The following is a 23,698-nucleotide window of genomic DNA, read 5'->3' as shown; positions in this document are numbered from 1 at the left end:
TGTCCGCGCATGCGTAAAAATAGAGCGGTAAATTAAAAACGGGGCTTAATATTTGTAAGGCTGGTGAGAGCTGCAGTTGTGATATGAAAACCGATTGTACAACAGAGCACCCCCTTATTGGGGGAATTATATTGCTCTATAACATACTTCCGGAACACCTGTATTAACGATGTTTTGATATATCCATACGTGTGTGTAATTGAAAGACAGCAGGGGGCGCGTGATTTTTTTTTCTCAATAATTCAAGTCCAAAATGGCGTGTGTGTTGTGCATGTATGTTGAAGAGCAGGTGAGAGCTTATTTTTTTAAATACCACTGTTAATTTTATTTATTTCTCCGTTACAGGTATATACATGTATAAACATTTTATAAGTGAAATTAATTGTGTAATTGGAGTGTGACACGTGGATAGCGTACTAATGTGAACAATAATGAGTATATTTTGTATCGTGTCAAGGCGTTACCATGTTGGTTTTACTGTTAAATATGTCATACCATATCAAATGTGATAAACTATTTTATTCTTACCTTTTTACGTCGTTTATAGAAGTATCAATCACTTTGCTTTTATCATTTATTATTTTTATTACGATAATTTTAGTTTTCATTCAATTTGTTTTAATGCATCTATAAATAATATGTATATTTTTTTCGCGGTAATAGATTATTATTCGCGTATGAACTTTTTTACGTACTTATACGTTTACTTTAAAATATTTTACTGATATGTCTTGACGGGTAAAGTCTTATTGTTATTGTTAATATTATCTTTATTTTTAAATATTTATTTTTTTTTTTTTTTAATAACTATATGATTATTTACATACACGATTTTTTTTTAGTAAATGTTGATAATGTGTATTTAACTTGTCTTTTTATAAAGAAAAATAATGATAATTATAATAACAATTTAAACACTCACACTTACACGTGTTTATCAATATGTTTTTTTTTTTTTTTATTATTCCGTTTTTTAAATGAAAACATCGCAATTGACCACGGAATTATTTTTTCAACTATTTAATTTAATAAAAACAAAAATGTTTTTAACGACGTAAAATTTAGTTATTGATAATTTCTTTGGACACTACAAATTTTTAAGTATAAAAAAAAAAAATTGATAATTTATTTGAAATGATGAAATATTTCAAAGCAACACTGGCTATTTTTTAACATTGAATTGAAGGATCATTGGGCTTATTAGAGTCTATGGTTAATTGATTGTTTTGTCATCAAATCTCTTATCACAAGCTAGTGTAATAGTTAAGGCTACCTTATCAGTTTGATAAACTCTACCACATTTATTCTGAGCACTTACACGTTATTATAAATCGACTGTTTTTTTTTCTCTTCTTCAAGTTTTTTTTCCTAAATGAACCATTAAAAATAAAGCTTAATAAGAAACAAATAATTTATAATCATTAATAGTTAAAAATAATTTTTATTAAAGGAAAAAAAAGTTATACGACAAAATAGATTCGATAAAATGTTATTGACCTAAATGAATAAATGGTTGTGTTACAAATGTGTCGTTAGAATGATTAAAAAATTAATATATCATGTGTTAATCTAAATTATCATTATACTTGTTATATATTAAAAAAAAAAAATTATAAACATAATTACTCTTTGAGCTAGATTTTATTTCGCAAGGAATTAAACATTTAAACTTAATTTAAATTATTATTTAACTTCTACATTCGTTATATTTATACTTCTATTATACACTAAACAATACTATTAATTCTATTTTATGATATTATTATAACTATTTAATCTTTCAATTGTATGATTTTTACAATTCAAAGAACAAAAAAAAATTTTTATGTTTGTTCAAGTTAAAAAAAAAACATTCAACTTGATATATTTACCATTTTACTTAGCAGAACATTACAAAAAAAATTATTTCAGGTTCCGAGTGTCCTGCCGTGTCAACATGACAGCCAGTGAATGAGAAAGCTAAAAGGATTGAGCATTGAAAAAACAAATTCTGATCAGCAAGACAATGTACAATGAGCTACAGCGGGAACCTGCCAGATTGGCATCAGTATAACCCACCGCAGCATGGACGTACAGGATCGTCCGGCTCACAAAATGCTAATTCGAGTCATATATACCACTCAAATATTAACCCACCAGCACTTGATTCTTTAAATTTAACGACAAACGAACGTCAGAGTAAGCATCATCGCAATGACGTTAATTATTCGCGTGGTTACGCGTCGACGGCGATGCCTGGAGCAAATTGTGGAACCAACTCAAATACGAGTGTCCACATGGGGCTTTCAGGTTGTGTGGGCCACTTCGGTTCATCACCTTCGAGAAATCCGATGATAGAGGGTATGTCAGGTTCAATGGATCCACGCTTGGCACCCGTGGGTCCAATGAATGAGCCTGAATTATCACATCGGAGCAACCAAATGCCATTTAACCCACCAAATCATTCAAGTGCATCAAATATAAATAATATTCATTCTAGTATGGCTCCACAGACCTCACCAGTGGGACCAATGTCACCAGGAGGACGTCAAGGTCCACCGTTTGGGAATTGTAAAGGTCCGTGTTGCAATCCCGATGCGAGTATTGGCTATCCACATTGGGAAAAATACAGCCATTATCCAACGAATGCTCCTTACCGAGATAATATGCGAACCGCTGGTTATCATGTGGAAAATCGTCGCTATGTACCGGACATGAATCTCAGAAAGGATTGTATTGAGAATAAAGAATTACCTTCAGCACCATTTCCTGTGGACAATCGTCGAAATTATTCCGAATACAAGTATCGTAAAGAATTATCACGAAATTATCCTAGTTCTGGTTTAATTCAAAATTACAATCCAATTCAAGGTTATAACTTTCCATCGGAATGTCAAAAATGTCCTCATTCTGTTAAAGATTATTTACGGCGTAGCGGCTCTAATGCTCAGGCTATAAATTCACAAAATCAAGGAATTATTAAATATCCAGAGCAGCAGCAGAGTGTTATTGTACAGCAAAAATACAATAACAAACAGATGTCATATCCGAATGGTGCTATGGGAACAAATAATATGCCAACATCAAGCGCCAGTAATATTCCATCATCACTACAAAATTCTTACTTCAATCCTCAGCTACCTCGGGATATGGTTAGAGATTTTCCACGAGAATTTCCAGATCCCGGTGCCATTGGTACTCGATTACCAACGTCACCTTCAGCGTTACATGGGCCTTATCAAAAGTACCATGGTTATCAACAAAAATTATCAATGCAAAGATTTTCAATAGAAAGTCATTTGCGTGCAATGACAAGAGTTCCGGGTTACCAATCGCATCCTAAATATCAAGAATATTTGATGAGATATCGTGAATTATTGAGGTTACAACAGAATGCTGATTACCAAGGAATGCTACAGGAAACTTCAAAATTATCAAGTCCATCCAATGGTCCACCTCCAATACCACCGATTAATTTACAATTCGATCAGAACGGTGTTCTTATCAATACTAATTATAATCCTGGACATTTTCCGAGTATACTTAATACGGTGAATCCAATAGGCACAACAGAAAACACTGATAATACGGATAATAACCAATCAAATATTATTAGAAATCCGATGGAACAACAGCAAAATAATTATAACAAAATAACAGAGCAATCATTAAATTTAACAAGAAATCGTGATAATATTCATAATCAAGAAAATTATTTAATGCAAAAAAATGATGCTATGGATTTTGATAATTTAATAGTAAATGTTGATGACCTTGATATTTCACCGCCTATAAGAACATCAGCTGCAGATACTTTGGGTACAACAACGTCAATGCCTTCAATTGATAACACAAATTCAAAAGAATTTACAGATAAACCGGCACTTGATGTACGACAATTTTTAGCTAATTGGGATGAGACTGAGGATGAAGAAGCAACAGCTGCTAATCTTTCACAAGCTGGTATAAATAATATTACGTCAGTTGCTGGAGGAAGAAGAGCCTCTGTTTCACCACCAAAACAAATTACATCTGAAGATAATCGTGAATCACAACAAAATAAAATAGTTAATAATTCTGATAAAATTTCAGAACAGACAACAACAATACTAGATGCTAATTTAATTGTAAAAAATAATGTTGAAAATATAAATGTTACCGGGTTAAAAACAATTGAAGAATTAACTAATTCGGGTACTATTGTTCAGTGTATACAAAGTGATTCTGATGATATACCAACAATTCATATTGTCGATCATCTACCAAATGAATCTGAATTAACGACTATTCAAACGGTTTATAGTGATGTATCATCATTGACGATGGAACAAATTGCTAAGGCACCAATTGAGATTATTAATGAAACACCTGAGGGTACTGAGACAATAACACTCTATGAACCCGACTCGGGTGTTTGTACTAAAATACCAGGATGTAATGACAACGCGGAAGTGGCTGAAGGTGTAATTGTCGTTGATCAAGTCGTTGCTTCTATAATTGATGCATCTGTAGAAACTGTCGAGACATTAACTGAAACCGCTAATGATAATAATAATAAGAATGAAACGACGCAACTTGATTATGAAAAGTCATCATCACAAGCTGATAGTCCAGATAAAAATAGTAGTGATAATGATAGTAGCAATAATAATAATAATAACAGCAGCAGCATCCGTAGTAGCAACAACAATAATAATAATAACAACAATAATATCAATAATGATAATAATGATGATAACAGTCATAAAAAAGTGATAAATGAGTCAAGTAAAACTAATCCGTCTCATAATGACATTAATAGTTCTACTACTCTTAAAAAACAACATTCATTCGCAAGTGACGAATCACACAATCCAGATGATATTAGTTTACCAGATTTACCGATGTCTGAATGTACGCCAATCTCAACAACATTGAATACGCCTATTCATTCAGACAGTGAAGAATCACCGGAACATGTTACTGATTTGTCAATAAACACAAATCCAATAGAAGTTATACAAAATAGTCCAATTATAAGTTTTACACATTCACCAATTAAAATTGATCCGTATGGTAATTTAGAGAACGGTAGATTAAATGAAAAACGGCCTGAAGATTCGTTGGATTTTGATTTTCATGAAGAAAATAATTTAAAAAATAAATTTGATACCAGCAATGATGTCAGCAGTTGTAATAACAGTGATAATAATAATACAAACAATACAAAAAAAGCTGTTGAAGATTTCGAAATTGCCAAGAGATCAATCATTACATCTACAAATCCTGCTGCTGTTGTTAATGTTAATAGTGATGATAGACATTCAAAAAATACCTGTGAAAATCATCATGAACAAGTCAATGACGATCATCACGAAAAGGAAAATTCATCAGAAAAAGATAAAGAATTTTATCCGTTATCAGATCCTCTAGTTGGAATGACGCAGTCTTCAGATTCGATATCAAAAGGTAATTTAGAAACATCAAATCCAATTGGAGATGTTTCAAATGACATGATACAGCCTGTCGACTGTTCTAGTGAGTCTTTGGGAGCTAATACTATTCTTGGTAATTCAGTCAGTCGTATATTGTCATCTGATGAAATAGATACAGGTAAATGCCCATCAATTATAAATACTGAAGATTTTCAACAGTCGGATGAACTTGATAAATTATGTAATATGTCATTAGATGACTCTTGTATGATGCCACTGATAAGCGACGATAGTTCAAGGTTAACTAGAGTGCCTTTGTCTTCTATTGAGGATCGTTCATTAACTAAAGTAATGACAAATATATTGCCCATTGGTGATATGAACGTACTTGAATCGTCTGAAGATGACAATGATGTTGAGCAGTTAGATAAGGAAGATGATGACTGGATAGAAGTTAAATCTTTAGACGGTCAAGATAATTTAGCTGTGAATTTATGTACTAACGAGACTGTAAACAGTAGTAAAAATTGTTTTGAGAACACGCTAAGTGATTTGCAAGCACATCCCAATGAGTCAGAAAACAAAACTCATACTAATCCTGACAAAGTTATACAAATTAAAAAACATAACACACCGAGTTTTACAACCGTTACCGGTACTAACATCTCAGATGAGTGTAATTCCAAGTGTGATAATCATTCGTCTAAATTAAACAACAAAAAATCGCGAGGTGATGAGAAGAAACATTATATACCATCAATATTTGACACTTCCGGTGAGTCTCAAAGTACAGATTTTACAGATAAATTTGACCATCGTAAACCAGAAAAAAATAATAGAGATCGTTTAAAGTCATTGAGAGAATACCGTCGAGATAAATCTGTTGAAAAATTATCATCAGGGAAAAATGACGTTGATGATTATGATTGCAGTCAAGATAATTCATTATCTAATGATTTAGCGGTAAAAACTAAAACAATTCAAGTTCGTGGTATTATTATCCCAGATAATGACAATAATGACGACGGTGAGAATACCGAAAGGAATAAAAAATTTATCGGTAATAATAAAAAGCAACAAATGGATGAAACGTCAGGTATACAGAGTGATAAATCATTTGAGACAATATCTAATCCATTTAGATCCTTGGAAACGCATACAATTACCAAGTGCTTTCGTGGTGGGCGTAAAGATACTGACGTACAAATACACGTTGCTAATATTAATGTTAGAGAAAAAAGTGATGATGAAGAAAGTGAAGCCATTGACGCGATTGAAATAAAGATAAATGTGTCGCGTAGTGATAAAAATCGTGGTAATAAACAATTAAATGATAAATTACTAGACAATGTTAATGAAATTTGTCGTAACAGTAGTAAACGCGGCTTCTTTTCATTTCCAGAGGGTGAGACAACAAATTATTCACCAAAATCAATTTTTAATCATCGTCGTCGTAGGTCAGTACCAGATGAAATTGATACTAGGAAGCCAAAGTTTTTTAATGAAAAATTATATCGTCGACATAGTGGGGGTCACAGTTTTAAATCATACCGACGAAAGTCTACCGATGATAAACATTTTATTGATGGTAATAAGAAAACTCATCATTATGATACTATTAATTCAATTAATAGTAATAATAACAGTAGACATTCTGAATCAACTGTAATTCAGGATCGTCAAGATTTTACTACCGATAATGATGATAATTGCTGTATTAATTCAACCGAAATGTCTCATCATTCACAAGATGATTTACAAGAAACACTCCAAAATCATACCGATAGCACTCATAATGATATTCAGAATGATTTGGAAAGTATACCAGAAGATTCCAGAGAAGACGAAAATAGTAAACTAGTCGAAGAATTAAATAGTTCCAAAATTAAAGATGAGCCAAATAGATTATCGGTAGATACAACATTAAATACTTGCCGTGTTGATGATTTGGATAATATTGTTTCTAGGTCATCGTGTGACATAACACCCGGTCCATCAGACACAACTTTAATGAATAACATTTGGAATAAATCAAGTTTTTTAGATGACAATGTATCATCGTTTGACTTTGATAATTTTGACGTTGCTCCGAATTTAAATAACAATAACAGCAATAATATGATCAACAATGTCAATGATAACAATAGTCAAACGGGGTTTACTCTGACAGACAATGAAGACGGTATATCATCGAGACTGGATGCAGAGGTGCGCAGTAGGAGGTTGGAAGATAGTGAAAGATATCGTAATCCGTATTCAAATGTTAGACAATCAAGCCCAGATAGCTTGGGGATTAATCTTAATACAGTTCCAGTTTATACAACTAAAGACGGCAAGATAACGTACAGTCCAAATCCACGATTTACTTATCGTGCTCTACTTATGGAAGCGAGACAGCGTGAGGGTTATCCAATGATTAAAGACTTGTATCAACCAAGAGTGCAATCCAAAGATTACCAAGAAAAAAGGTGGAATAAACGTAAATATGAATTAACAGATAGAGATAAATATTATGATGCGACTAAACGAACCAAGTCAGCGACCTGTAAATTTGGAAGTGGAAGGTGGGGAGATAATAATCATGATCGACAGATGAAAGTAAATAATCGATTTAATAATAAGTATGGCGGTAGATCGAGAGATAGAGTTGATGATTATGTTGATTTTATTGGTGATCAAAGTACTATTTACACAGAAATTTCAACGCCACTTAATTATTCAACAAGTGACTCTACATTAAATTATGATTACTATCAGCATTCACAGTCTATGATCTACAGCGGCCGTAGAAATGAAGATTATTATCAAGAAGAAACATCGAATTTTACAAGAAAACATGATGTTAATTTAGATTGGGATCGTGCAATTGAGTTACCAAGTGGTTCAATGATGAATTACAATAATTATGATAATAATGTAGTTAATAATGAAACTTTTCAAGATAATAATAACAGAAGTGTGGACTTAAAATTATCAAACGGGGAAGAATTAGAAAAATTTCCAAAGAATTTAACACATGATTGCCTTCATGAAGATGGTACGGATATTTTGATGCCTGCTGATATTTCCAAAACAGATATTATGCCATCAAAAGATATTTGCAGTGTTAGTGAAAGACGTGAAAAAACAACGAGAGAAAAAAATAAAATGACTCCGGATTCTTTGGATCTTGAAGCATCTAACGACGATGATGATGACTTTAAAGATATCGGGGGTAATTCTATAATGATAATGAAACCACCAGCTAGCGTTGATACCGAGCAGGATTCTCAAGCAATGCTTACTGATAGTGGACTTGAATCTTCTACTACTTATACAGAAGGTAGTAAAAGTAGTAAAGAGCCAAAGAGATGCCAAAGATGGCCAAAAAGATTGTTAGATCGTGTGGAAAAAGTTGATAATATTAAAGAGTCTAAGAATGATAATAATATTTTTGAATCAATAGTTGATTTGAATGTTACCGATAATATTATTTTACCCGTTACTAATTCTGATAATAATGTTGAAAAAATTGATGATTTAAGTCAAGATAAAGCCAAAATGTTTGTTGAATATGAAGATGAAGAAATAGAAGAAGAAAAAGAAAGTGAAAGTGTCAATGAAGATATGAAAAATGGAGAGAAAGAAAAAAAAGAAGAAATTATAGTTAACGAAACTATGACTAAAACAATACCAAATATTAAAAACATAGAAAAACTAACAAATTTATTTTTATTTGAAAATAATGAAAATAAATACGACAGTATAATGCTAAAAAGCCTTGATTTAGCATTTCCCAGTCGTAAAAAAGTAACTCGTAAACCAAATGGTCAAGTTAATAAAATTAGTACTGAGACTGTTGTTAATATTAATGATAATGAAGAACCAAATAATAAAAATGGTAGTAAATTAAATGATTTACCATCATCTTTGTCTGTGTTTACAAAACAAATTTTTAATTTTATGGGATTTAAAAAATTAAACGAGGGACCAATAATTAGACGCATATCGAGTGATGAAGTTGAATCACGTAAACGAGAAAATAATATGAGTATTTATTACGAAGATATAAGTAGTTATACGGGTGCAGGAACATCTTTATCAACAGCAACTGATGCCATTGGTGATAGGAATATTATTCTTAACAAAAAATTCAAACATCAACTAATAAATAAATTGATAAACGTACAAACAACTATCAGAGAAGCCGAATCCTGTGATGATGAATCGCATAATAATACAGCTATTTGTTTATCATTAAAAGAAATCTCTGTTAGTAATAATCATAATAATCTCGATGATGAAGATGAAGTGTTTGAAAAACCAGCAGTACCACCTGTTGTTTTCGGACCTGAGAATAATCCAGATTTTATTAAAATAAATAAGCCTGAGCCAAGTGAAATTTCATTAGAATCTGAAGTTTCTAATTATATTGACACGCGTAGTTCAACGCAGTTCGGAAGCGACTGTGCTGAATCTAAACAAAACAGTGGTGATTGTAGTAACAACGCTGGAATTAATTTTCTGTCTACATCTAGTCAAGAAGCCATTGATGCCATCGATCTTAACGAAATGAGGAAAAACTTGGTTTTAACTATACCGAAAAATGATAATTGTGAAACTGGAGAGCAGCTGCAGTTTAACAAATTGAATGATTTATCAAATTCTCACAACGACAATGATGATGACGTCGAAATTGATGTTGATGGAGTTAATGTTAGTGAAGTTGGTGTTGATGTTGATGTTGATGTTGATGTAGATGATAAAACAGAAAGTGACAATAAAACTAATAAATGTGATATTAACGATAAATTATTGGCATTTTCTGGTAAAATATCTAGTGAAAGTGAAGATGATTCAAATGCTCAAGATGCGTCACCGCTGCAAAATGATAAATTTGAAAATTTGAACATCATAAGTAATGGGAATGAAAAGGATAAAGAAAAAATATTGAGTTTTACTGGACGGATACAGAGTCCAGAAAATCGTGTTGATGTACATCAAAATTCACCGGTATTTAGATCAGATAATAAATTAGAAGATAATAATTTGAAAGTTTTAAATTTTTCTGGACGTATTCCTAGTCCCAAATATCATTTTGATACATTTTCAATAAAAAATTCTACTGGACCAATGGAAAGTTTGAATACATCTTCACACGTCAATGAAAGTACTGATAAAAATTTAACATTTTTGGGAAAAATAACTAGTGATATACATGGTAAGGTGGTAGATAGTAATAATAAACCATCAAAAACAGTAATTGTGTCAGATAAAATACCAAAATTTATCATTAAGAAGACTGATTGTTCGTCAAAATCATCATCGACGATATCACAAGTAGTACCACCGTCTGATGTATCATCACTAAAAAGTATCGACACTAAAGCGTCATCGAGTCATAAAATTTCTTTACATCCTAAAATACCAAAGATGATAATACGAAATTTAAAGTCACGTCCTGGTACTCCGACAGTAGAAGAAAACGCTGTTGAGTTGTCATTTCCAAAAGCTCATGAAGATCAGAAAATATTCGAAGTTAAAATAAAATTGGATGATAAAAAACAGCATGAATCGCGTAATAAGGAATCAGTTAAAAAATCTATTGGCATTATTGAGTGCAAAGTACCTAAAATGAAAATAAAACTCGATGACTGTCAACCAAAAATGATTTTTGAGAATGCGAGTATGGAATTATATGACAATGATTCAGAATCTCCTAAGAATGTACCGAAGGTTAAAATTCGTAAGATTAAAACATCAACTTCACAGAACGAAACATCATCATCTATTAAAGTTACAACTAAGAAGAATGACCATTCAGAAAAGTCGGACAGATCTGAAAAATTAGAACGAACTAGTAGTAGTAGTAGTAGAAATGATAAATCTAGTGACAAACATAAAACTGGTGAATCAAATCGTGATAAAGATATTGATGATAAACATGAAAAAATTCCAAAATTAAAAATCAAAAAGCCAGAATTACGTCATTCTCAGTCGTCTCATGATTTAAAAAAGAAGCGATCCAAAAGCCCGACAGATATTTCTAGCTCATCCCAGAAAAATTATCAGAAAAAATCATCAAGTCGACATCGAAGCGAGACGAAACAGTCAAGTGAACGTTCACCATCCGCAGACAAAGAGGGGAATACAAATTCTCATGCAAGTATGTCAGAGAAAATACCGAAAGTGATAATAAAACGTGCGTCATCCAGTGCGGAATTTAAATGTGAGTTGAGTAAAGATGGTGGTGATGCCATTAAATTAGATTCTAAATGGCAACCAGAAGTTAAACTTGAGCGCTTCAAAGTGTTGGACACAATGGCTAAAGAATCAACTCGTGTTAAAATTCCAATTAATATGCTTCAAGTATTAACAATGCGTGACATATCACATGTATCGACGTGTTCAAAAAGAGATCGTTGGACGCGTACATCGTCTGATCCAAGTGATAGGACTCATTCTCGTTCAGATCGATCGATAAGCAAAGGTAGACGCAGACATTCTGATTCTGGGCGATCGGGAAAAGGATCTTCAAGTTCTAGTTACCATAGCAGTGAGAAGAAATTCAATGACAGAAGAAATTCAACAAGAAGTTTGAATGATGACTCGGATACCGAAGTATTTCCGAGAATAATCAGACGTGATGCTCCAAAACGTTTGAATGATGAGTCGAGTCAAGATGAAAGTATCGATACTGTATCCACTGCGTTCACTGATTCATTTAAAAACCAGCAACTACATCAGCAAACTCAACATGAGAAAGCTCCTGTAGTTGAACTAATACCAACACCAACGATAGCTATAACAAATTCAACAACAAGTGAAGAAACTAAAAGTGAATTTGAATTTAGTGCAGCAATTAGTAATCAAAAGGTGAATAGTTCCTGTACTGAACCAACTGTCACGACACTTGTCAGTGAAGCTGATGTAACAGTGGATGTTGTGAATAATAGTAATAATGAAACTAATAATAGTAGTAATAATAATAATCATAATAATAATATTGATATTGTTGAAAATTATGAAGTACCTGAATCAGTGATAAAACTTGAATCGTCTGATGAAAGTCAAACTACTATTGAAATTCTTCCTGCATCACCAGAATTGTCACAACCAGAATCAGAAGCACCGATTCCATTAAAAGGTAAACGAAGAATAGCTAATGGTGATATGGCACAATTATATTCAGAGGATGCAATACCAACGCAATTTGAACTTGAATTGGAGATTGTTGATAATAGTTCTGAATCATTAGAAGTTCCTGTACCAGATATAACAAATTCATTTTTAACAGATAATTATTGTTCATCGAATTATGCTGAATCTGATAGTGCTGCTGTTGTTAATGATAATTATTTAAACACATTAAATAATCAAAGTAATAATATTGCTGACAATGCAGATGATGGTGGATGTTGTTCAAAGATAGTGGCAATTGATTATCAACGTAAATGTGATGCATCAAGTGAAACAAATATTTGCTATTCAGATTCATTGGTTAAAGAAGTTTTAGCGGCTAAAGAAACTCTTAAACGGTGTCTCGCCAAAACTAAAAGTGAAAATAAAAATAGTGGTAGTAGTAATAATAATAATAATAATAATAATAATAATAATAATAATAATAATAATAATAATAATAATAATAATAATCATAATAGTAGTATTGATAATAATAATAGTGGTAATATTAAGTCTAATTTATTATTATTAAGACCAAAGACTGCTGCAGAAAAGAAACAAGGAACTGGATTGGATGTATTAAAAAAATCGAGCAAGAAAGATGAAGTTAAAGTTGATAAAAATCGTGTCTTCCAAGAGAGTACAGTTTCGTGTGATGTTTCACGTAAGGAATCAACAAAGTCACATCACGGAGAAGTCAGAAAACGAGAAGGAACTGATAGAAAGCATGAAAGAAGTGACAAGAAACGTGAAGAAAGATCTGATAGAAAGCACTATAAGTCCAAGAGAACTAGTAGCTCTGATAGACGAGAAAAGCGCTCGAAAATAGAGTCCGAGTGTAGTAGCAGTAGTAGTAAAAAACACGATGAAAAATCTGTCAGCGTGACAGTAGCACGTGACAGCGCTCTTTTGGTTACTGACACGATTAAAAGTCTCAAACGCTCTCGAGAATCGATCGATTTAAATGAAGCCAGTAATTCTACCTCGAAAAAATTAAAGTCATCATCTTCACATTCTGCTGAAAGTTATAACTCCAGATCGAAAGCTTCAAGTTCTTTATCATTATCATCATCATCATCACCATCACCATCACCATCGCCATCACCATCATCCACATCATCATCATTATTATTATTATCAAGGAAACATCACTATGAATCTGGAAGCTCTAAAGACTCTGAACACCAACGACAGCCATGTCCGTCACCAAGTACTGATAGTTCAAGTAAGATGTGTAGTTATAAAATACCTAAAATACCGAAACAACATCATCAACATCAGCAGCAAGAGCTTAAAACAACGAAAACGACAACTGTGGTTACGGCTAATAGAACAGAAACAATGCCTATTTTAGAACCGGCTGATCAACTTAATTTTGATCTTAATGAACGAGATACTTCGAGGTCTCCGCCGGAAATTACTAAGCAAGACAGCACGGAATTGAATTCAGATAGTCCTAAAAAAGTTGATGAGAAAGCAAGTGAAAAGGATGATTCTGTTATACATCAGGATTCCGAAGCTGTTACATTTGCTGATATCGTTGCGCAAATGGCTTATCATGAAAAGGTTTGTGTTAATAAATTTTTTAATATTACATTTTTTTGTTTTAAGAGATTTTTGGATAGTACCCGCTATGAGAATAATTTTTTTTTAATCGATGTCGTGGTAAAATTATTATGATATTATTTTTCGTTCATGAGCATTTTATTTTTCTTCAATTATTAATAAAGTTATTATATAAAATGTTATAAGATTATTAAAAATAAGGAGACATCTGAGATCAGACAAAGATTTTTTAAAAGTTATTAAACGTTGTCACAAATAGAATTTTTAATTAATTATGAAATATTTAATCCTTCGTTACTCGCGTCTTTTTTAGTTTCTCGCTCGCACTATAGTGAGTCTCTATAGGTTGAGTAGTTGTTAGGCGGCGATTTGCTTATAGTGCAAGTAACGAAGAGTTAAGCATTGGGATTTTAATTCTAAAAAAAAAAAAATTATATAATGCCGACTTTAATTTATCAAGAAAAACTATTTATTTTATAAATTTTAAAGCTTATTAAAACAAAAATATATTTAAAAAAAATCGACGGCTGTCGATGCAGGTAAGAGTTATATAAATAAAATGTATAATTAAATAAATATTAATGCTTTTAGGCTACAATTAAGCACAAACGCTACTGTATATTATGTGAGAGATGGTTTCCAACAACAGAGAGACATAGAAGGCATTTAACTGGCTATCAACATCGGCACACTGAACTTACGCAACGCAGAACCGTCCATGCCTTATTCATGCTATTTACTGGTAAACCATGTCCTCGATTATTGCCTGCAAGTATCGTTAGGACAGATTGTGTACCTGGTGAACCAACTCCACTCCAAATAGCAGTTCAAGTAAATTATTTATTTTTTACAAAATAGTTTATCGCTTATCTTTTATCAATAGTTTGGTATAAAAATACTTCAAAATAGTTTGGGTAAATCTGAGTTACATCAACAATTTTTTTTTTAATATAGTTATAAAAAGTTTTGATAATCCAGCTAAACTATTGATAATTCTAATACATGATGAAATAATTTAATTTACTAATAAATCATTTTTTCATTTTAGGATGTAGTGATAGGCTTGGAAAAAGGCACCAGTAATAAAAACAAAAACATTAATGAAGAAGACAAATCGTGAGTAAATAAGTGATAAGTTGGTAGCCAAAGATATTAGTAACAAAAGAAAAAAAAAAAAAAAACAAAAATAGAAAAAAAAAAGAAAATAATAAGCAAAAAAAAATATATATACATAGTTATGCATATATAATATATATAAATACACAAGAAATACATAGTTAGATGAATTAGTATATATTTAAACTTGAATTTACTGAGAGATTCTCGAGGTATTTCAAACAATTGTACAAATAAATGTTACGAGTACGTTATACTCGTAGTTGTTTCATCCGTTAAAAAAACATAAGTCAAAGAAAAATATTACATAAATGGAAAACATAATATTATATATTTATAGATATAAATAATATTTTGACATAATATATTGATATTTATTGATGTGATTTTTCTGTATGAAATTGCATGAATATTGCATACATATAAGTATGCACGGGTTACACGAATAATATAAATTTTATAATAATCACTTAAGAATTATAGAAATTTACTATTCAAATAGATAAATTATCTTTATCTTAAATTGTGATTCAGTGATTTTATTACATATTTATTAAGTAAATGTGAATATAGGTATTGATATAAATATAATTATATTTAAAAAGTCTTTTAACTTGTTTGGCCTTTCATCCACTCTCTTGCTCTTGATAATTATTTTTAGCCTGATTCCAATTTTTTTAAACACAAACAATACACGTGTGCCTTATTAATGATACATTGGATTTTAACAATAATCAAAATTTACATAAATCAATTAATTACTTTTAATTGAGACAAGAAATTTATATTTTTTGTCAAAAATAAAACGAATAAAAAAATATTTTACTACGATACTAAAGGCACTAAAAAGTTTTTAATGAATTTTACAAAAAATTTTTTCATATTGTATTGCATTTATATAATTATTTTTGGTAGATAAAATAAAATACCGACGTGTCCTTATAAAATATTATATTTTATGCTACGCTAGATAAATTATAATTTTAGATAAATTTTTTTAACAGTGAAAGTATTTTTTAAAAATATTTATGTGCAATTGTAGGTGTGTTTTTTATCAATATAATAATAAATATAATACAAATAAATTTTCAAACTTCAAAGGCTAATTAATGAGATATTAAATCATAGTGCAATGAGCATTTGAATAATCAATGGAGAGTGGTAACAGATAAATTTTTTTTTTATTAATAATACTTATTAACAATAAAATAAAAAAATAAAAATAAAAATTTTTTTCGACTGTAGATGTGTTAAATATTATAATTATTGTGTGTTCTATGTGCCTAAATTATATAAAAATAACAAATATCTTTAATAATTAGTACAATGATATATTTAACGTACATCTACGCTATAAATATGACATAATAAATATATATTTATATTTGTACACATGTACAAAATAAATGTGCGATTCAATTAAATTTCGTGTTACAATTGTTGTTACATTATAATTCAAATGTGCCGTAATAGATATTTATCACTATATCAAATGCAAACAACAAAGATAAATTAAAAAAAAAAATATATTTTAACCATTTGAAAGATACGTGTTTTATCGTTGATTGAAAATACAACGTAATGCAGTTAAATTTGTGATAATAAAAAAAAAAATAAAATAACAGGTGAATCAATATTCATGATTATTATTAATCGAGAGTGGAAATAAAGTAGGAGAAATTATTTTATACAAATGAATTAAGTGAATTCATGTCTATTTGTTTAATGTTGAATCAAATAAATTTATTGCTTGACAATCTCTATAAATTTGTTCCCATAATATAAATTGCTGTTCTTTTTTCTTTGCGCAAAACAGTATTGAAAAGGAAAAAATTATCTGTTTATACTGGATTTAAATAAACACAATACGAATGTTGATTCTCACTGTTTCCTGTTGTATAATTGTATTTATATAAATATCTATAAATAACGTTTCATCAAAAATAATAAATTATAATTGATTAAAGAAAAAGACAAATCAATGTAAAAGATATATTGACTACTTGAAACTGCTCAGAGTTTTTTTTTAAGTTTATTGTCATTTCAATCATTAATATATTGACATATATAAATAGATATATATTTATAAATAATAACGATTTTAAACTGTACAGAGTGTGTTTTCAATTAAAGTTATACATACATTTTTGTGAATTAAATAAGCATAAATTAATTAATAATAATAACTATTTATATTTAAATGTTCAATACATTAAGTTTAATATCACAAGAATAATTTTTAATTTATTTATAAAATTTTATGTGGACAGGGTTTTACAATCAATGGATCTCTTTTATAATAATTTTGTTTATTACTATTACTGTTATTTTATAATAAATACACACTCGAATCATTGCAAAATCACATTTTTAAGGAAACGATAAGATTTATAATTGTTTATTTTTAATTAAATATTTAAAAAAAAATATTGTTTATGAACAAACAAAAGGTAAAAATATCTACATTAAATTCATCACAAAAAATTGTGCGTTATACATGATGAAATTTAAATGTAATAAATTGTTGATCATTTTTTAGTCATGAAACCATAAAAAACTTGTTTAATGTACTTAGGCGTCATATATATTTACAAACGAAAATTATGTCGATAAAAAACGGAAATATTTGATTAAGAAAAAAAAGCCATTAAAATCGTAAATATATAAAATATATATAATATAATATAACGGCTGATTTTTTCTCGTTTACAGCTGTTTTAATTGTATAAATAAATTTAATAATCTATAATTGACATTCCGATATCATAATTATTAAACTTGTTGAGTTTTTTTGTTTAGTTACTGTGTATGAATTATTGCTGCAACAAAATTAAATAGCATTTTCGATATTTTTGCACTTTGGTATGGAATTAATAAAAAAAATTTTCTCTTCTTGACTATCACGAGTTATTTAGATGTGAAACTTGAACTTGTCGGAGATAAATAAATTTATGTTGCAGCAATACTTGTAAATTATTACATTGTTATTATTAATTGTCATAAATTATTGATTTTATTATTATAATTTTATTGGATGTATAAAATCTATATTTGTTATTTGTTATTTCATAAATGTATAATAGTTTTACGTTAAAAGGTTACTGATAGTTATTAGATAATGGTTTTTACATGGGTATTTTATTTGCGTCTCTGAATTTTTAATTTTATTATGATTAAAATTTTATTAAAAGTAAATATTTAATTAAATTAGAAAAATAATGTACGTTAATGACTACGAATTTAAAATGATAAAAAAAGTAATAATTTTAATTTTTATTATTTGAAGCATTATCATAATTATATTAATTAAATAATCAGGGTAAAATCGTTTGGCGATATTTAAAATAATTATAATATTGTTTATTTAAGTGTAACATTCCTATGAGGTTTAACTTTAATTTTCAATTATTATTAAAGTGTTTTATGAGTGACGGATTACCAAAGTGACCTTTCAACATTTTATTAATTTAAAATTAAATATCGGTTTCGATTTTTTAATATTTTGTAATAATTATTTAAAAAATAGAAAAAATAATTTTCAGAACAGGGATATTGCCTTATTATTATTGATAATTAATTGTTAATGATAAATTTTAAATTGTATAAACTTTTATTATAATTATAAATATATACATATATATATATAAATACATTTTTATTTGTTCAAGTCCCACTGTGTGTTGAATATATTAAAATAAAAGGGGGTGCTGTACATTAGAAGATGTTTTATGTGTGTGATAATTAAGACTTGTTTTTTGTTGACGTCAGCCTGTTGCACTATTATTATGAATAAAAAAAACTCTATGCAAAATGCTGTCTTATTATTGAACCTGTATTATATTTAATTTTTTTTTAGTTTATAATCAAAATTTAAAAAAAGTTTATAATATTTTTCTAATTGAAATAATAATTTAGATGTCATTTTTTTAATTGTTACATTTTTTTAACTTTAATATCTACTTAGTTAATTAAAGCTTTTTTCGATAAAAAAAATGAATCGTCAATTGAGTAGTTTGAATTCAAATATATAAAAAGTGTTTTAACATTTATGAATTGAAGAAGTGTAATTTGAAGTTGCAGTAGAAATATTTATCACCTAACTGATTTAAAAATAGGTGATTAAACTTATTTGAACATTGCGATATCTTCAGGTATTTTTTCTTATCTAAAAATATTTTTATGACAAAATCGACTTGCTACTACGCAGTTTACAAACTACATTACACGGGTGTTTTTAAAAAGTATCAAATTAATACAAAGAACAGATTTAAAAATTTTTTTTAGTACGATTAAGTAGTTAGTAAATATAATTACTATTAAAGTATAGTTAATTAAGGTAAGTATTATTCAAATAAATGAAAAAATTTGTAAATTTAATTTTATAAATCAGAAAATAATTTTTTTAATTTATAGTGTGTTACGTAATCATTGATCATCATTGAAGATAAATTAACTACTATCATCTAGAAGACTATTTAGGCTATAATTAAAAACTGAAATTATTTTATAATTTAATCAATATGGGCATTACTAAATGTTATGAAATATGTCAAAATTTATTAGAGAGCACTCAACTGTGCAGAAATCAACATAATTTCCAACAAAAGTGTAAAATTTATATTGATGGATTAGATTTATGGTACTTTAGTTATAACAAAAATGGTTTTCCAGACAGGACGAATGCTGCCATAAATTTAATGAAAATATTATCTATGATTAAAAAAAATAATTTTAGTATCGACTCAGTAAAAATTTATTTAACGGGTAAAACTCCTGAAGTAAAAAAAACAGAGCAAATACGTTCCATGAAAGTCTGTTCGGAGAAATACTATGTTGGTGCCACTTTCTTGTCGAAAGATTTAAATTCATCGAATTTGAATTTTTAAATGTCGGAGAAGCAGAGAGCCAATGTTTCTTTGCTCGCGATAAAAGTTGTCCATCAATTATCGTTACAAATGATTCTAACATTTTACCAATTTGTTATAAATATCAACCTCTATCAGATAACGATAACGTTTTTTTCTACATACTGAAGAAAGAAATTATTTATGAAGCTAGAAGATTCAAAACGAGCCTTAGTAAAAACGCGTTTACGTTGCTTTTATTTCTCAATGGTTCTCCAGAATTTATTGAACCACTTTTTACACTATCGATGATTAAATTAATGTTTGAAATTTTGGATAGTAATGATCCAATTTATAAACAAATTTTTAAAAATATCAATTCAATAATGATTGAAATAAATGAAAGCAATATTAAAAAATGTATTGCTTATTTCATTCTGATATTGTGCGATTTAAAAAGAAAAAAAATTGGTAAATTTACATGGCCACCGGCCAGTAGTAAAATTAAAACAGTAAATTATACTGAATTGCTTAAATGGTTAATTATGTATTCAAATCAAGGCAAAAATGTTGAAAATTATAATTATAATTTTAGAATCACTGATAGTAAAGGTGTATCAAAGCTACAATATTTTTTTAAAATTTGCAAGAACGCTTTTCGTGATACTTTTGAAGATGTTGAAGATCCTGAGAATTGTAAAGATCTTGAACGTATTATGTACGACATATCAATTAATGAAATAATTAATATGGATTAAAAATTATATAAAATATTCGAGTTTTCAATTTTTTTTTCTATTCCGTGAGGCATAATATTCGTTAATTCAATTTTAAGAGTGATAATCTAAATTCTTATAATTATATAATAATCTAAAATATATTTTTTTGAAAGAATGTATATTTAATAATTTATATAATTGTATTTCACTTGTTATATAATGGGTAAATTTTTTTCTGCTATCAGTTAATTTTTAATACAATAACTTTAATCAAATCTATCACCTTATAACACGCCAGCACCGTAACCATTTTGGCGCCGAATATTAATTTTTTTTCAAAAACTAAATGCCAAAAAATTGCTCATGAATTGCTCTTTCGATATAAACAGTTGCTCCGCTACTATAACTAATAATTTATTAAGTAATCGTAATTAAAAAATCAAAATTTAATTCCCGATTATCTCTAATTGTGAGGACTTATGTAAATTGTAATAAGTGCCAAAAAATTGCTCATCCTTTTTTCTATTGGGAATGATAGTTATTTTGTGCGTAAAATCGTTTTTAATTAATTAATACTATAAATAATTATATTGCACCTTTAAACCTGTGAATGAAAATTGTGACGTCATCGTCGCGACAATTTGATTGTCGTTCTTATGAGGACAAGCTATAGTGATGTACAGTCAACGCTCTCTGTATTTGACTCGCCCGTACAGGACCATTCTCTGTACTTGACTCGTCCTTGTCCATAAGATCTGTGTAAAATCGTCAAATACAGAGGAAGAATGTGGTCAAATACAGAGAGCGGTCAAATACAGAGAGGTCCAATATAGAGAGCGTCGACTGTATTAAGTTACATGCGTATATGTCCATGTAAACAAACTTTTTATGGTTATTCTATTTAGGCTCAATGTTTAATTATGAAAGAATAATTATTTTTATGATGCTGAAATTATTAGATTATTGAATTACAGGACAGTGTTTCAGATGCATTAAAGGTAGAATCATCCCTTTACTGCACTGCAGGTCGTGTTCACAAAACTGTCCAAAAATCTACTTTTACTATATAATGTATTTTTAAGCTTAGACATAAGTCATTTTTATATACCTTCGACTTCTCTCTCAAAACTTCATCAACGTTTAACCCTTCAGTACCCACGTTCTTTTTAGTGTCTCACTTGCACTGCAGCGACATCCTATAAGTTGAATGTTGTTGCGTGAGAAAAATTCTTATAGCGAGGGTACTGAAGGGTTAACTGAGAACTTACGTAGTATTCCAACAAAATTAAAGATACTTGACAAAAATTACTTATTATTTGGTGTAGTAGAGTTTATCCCACCAGTATATTTGAATAAAGTCGGTCATTATGTAGCTTATACAAGATCGATCAACAATAATTGGGTAAAAATTGATGACTTGGTTTCAAAACCTAACCCTTGTAATTCTAAATCAACTAATATTAAAATTTCATTATTATTTTATGTATTAATTTGATAATATATATTATATTTTAAAAACTAAATTATGGTGAAATGAAATAAAAATAAAGAATTGACCTGTATAGATAAAATTATTTTTAACTTCCCACTAAGAGAATCGAAGATTTTCAAAGATCGGGAAGTTATTGTTTTCACCCCGTTTTACGAAAATCGAGTTTTCATCGAATCTCGACGTTTCGAGGTCCTAGGAAGCTTCCCTGACTATTCTCGCGATGTTGTCTGTGTGTGTGTGTGTGTGTGTGTGTGTGTGTGTGTGTGTGTGTGTGTGTGTGTGTGTGTGCCTGTGTGTGTGTGGATGTATGTAAACCTCTTATAACTTTTGAACGGCTTGACTGATTTGATCGCGGTTGGTGCCATTCGAAAGGGCTTGACCAAACTTAGATTTTGTATATACTTTGGAACGATTCGGACCGGTAGATTTTGAGAAATCGCAAAAAAATTACAAAAAAAAATTTTTTGAAATGTTTTTTTGGAATTACTTTTAAATGGCTTTTCCGATCAATTCCAAATTCTAATCAGCTCTTAACATCAAAAAACCACGTCGATCGAAAACCGAAAAAAGTGTTTTTTCGGAATTACTCCGAAATTTTTCGCTCTATCAATTTAAACTTGAAGATTCTTCATGAATCTTCAGGGTCAACCGTTTTCCTAATTTTTTTTGATTTCATACACAAATAATCCTAAAAAAGTTAATTATTTAATTAGCAATTTGTAAAATTAGTTACTAATATTTTTTTAACATGCGGATCTTTTTTGAGTCAATATTGAATAGGACAAACAAAACTAACTTTCTTTATCAATATAAGATATTTCAAGAAAGAAAATTTACTGTATAATTTCAAATTATCGCGACGATGACGCCACAATTGTCATTCGCAGGTTTAAAGGTGCAATATAATTATTTATAGTATTAATTAATTAAAAACGATTTTACGCACAAAATAACTATCATTCCCAATAGAAAAAAGGATGAGCAATTTTTTGGCACTTATTACAATTTACATAAGTCCTCACAATTAGAGATAATCGGGAATTAAATTTTGATTTTTTAATTACGATTAATTAATAAATTATTAATTATAGCAGCGGAGCAACTGTTTATATCGAAAGAGCAATTCATGAGCAATTTTTTGGCATTTAGTTTTTGAAAAAAAATTAATATTCGGCGCCAAAATGGTTACGGTCACGCCAGCGTGAAAATTTTGAAAAAAAAAAATATCTTGATCTCTACATAATTCGTAGCAGATCATTTATTTCAAATTATAAGAAAATAATAGGTAACATAGTTCTCCATTTTTTCGGTAAGTGTCCTGTGCCCCTCTACCCTCTTCATTATAATTTCAGCAACTTGAAAAGAGGGTGTCAGTGTCAGTGTTGGTCACCAGTGGTCAGTGTGACA

At 29.3% G+C, this 23,698-nt stretch overlaps 1 protein-coding gene across 1 annotated transcript; it reads left to right on the top strand.

Annotated features, from left to right (window-relative positions):
* The first annotated feature begins 75 nt into the window (after positions 1 to 75).
* LOC123264197 lies at positions 76 to 15,549 on the top strand. Its single transcript, XM_044727365.1, has 4 exons — positions 76 to 289; positions 1,912 to 14,120; positions 14,712 to 14,951; positions 15,169 to 15,549. Exons 2-4 carry the CDS (start codon positions 2,013 to 2,015, stop codon positions 15,238 to 15,240), a joined length of 12,420 nt encoding a protein of 4,139 aa, XP_044583300.1. The 5' UTR covers positions 76 to 289; positions 1,912 to 2,012; the 3' UTR covers positions 15,241 to 15,549.
* The last annotated feature ends 8,149 nt before the right edge of the window (positions 15,550 to 23,698 follow it).

The sequence above is a fragment of the Cotesia glomerata genome, linkage group LG4 (genome assembly GCF_020080835.1).
Source record: "Cotesia glomerata isolate CgM1 linkage group LG4, MPM_Cglom_v2.3, whole genome shotgun sequence".
In the NCBI taxonomy this organism is placed as follows: Eukaryota; Metazoa; Arthropoda; class Insecta; order Hymenoptera; family Braconidae; genus Cotesia; species Cotesia glomerata.
The sequence above is the reverse complement of the archived record's forward strand: the minus strand, read 5'-3'. Positions and strand labels throughout refer to the sequence as shown.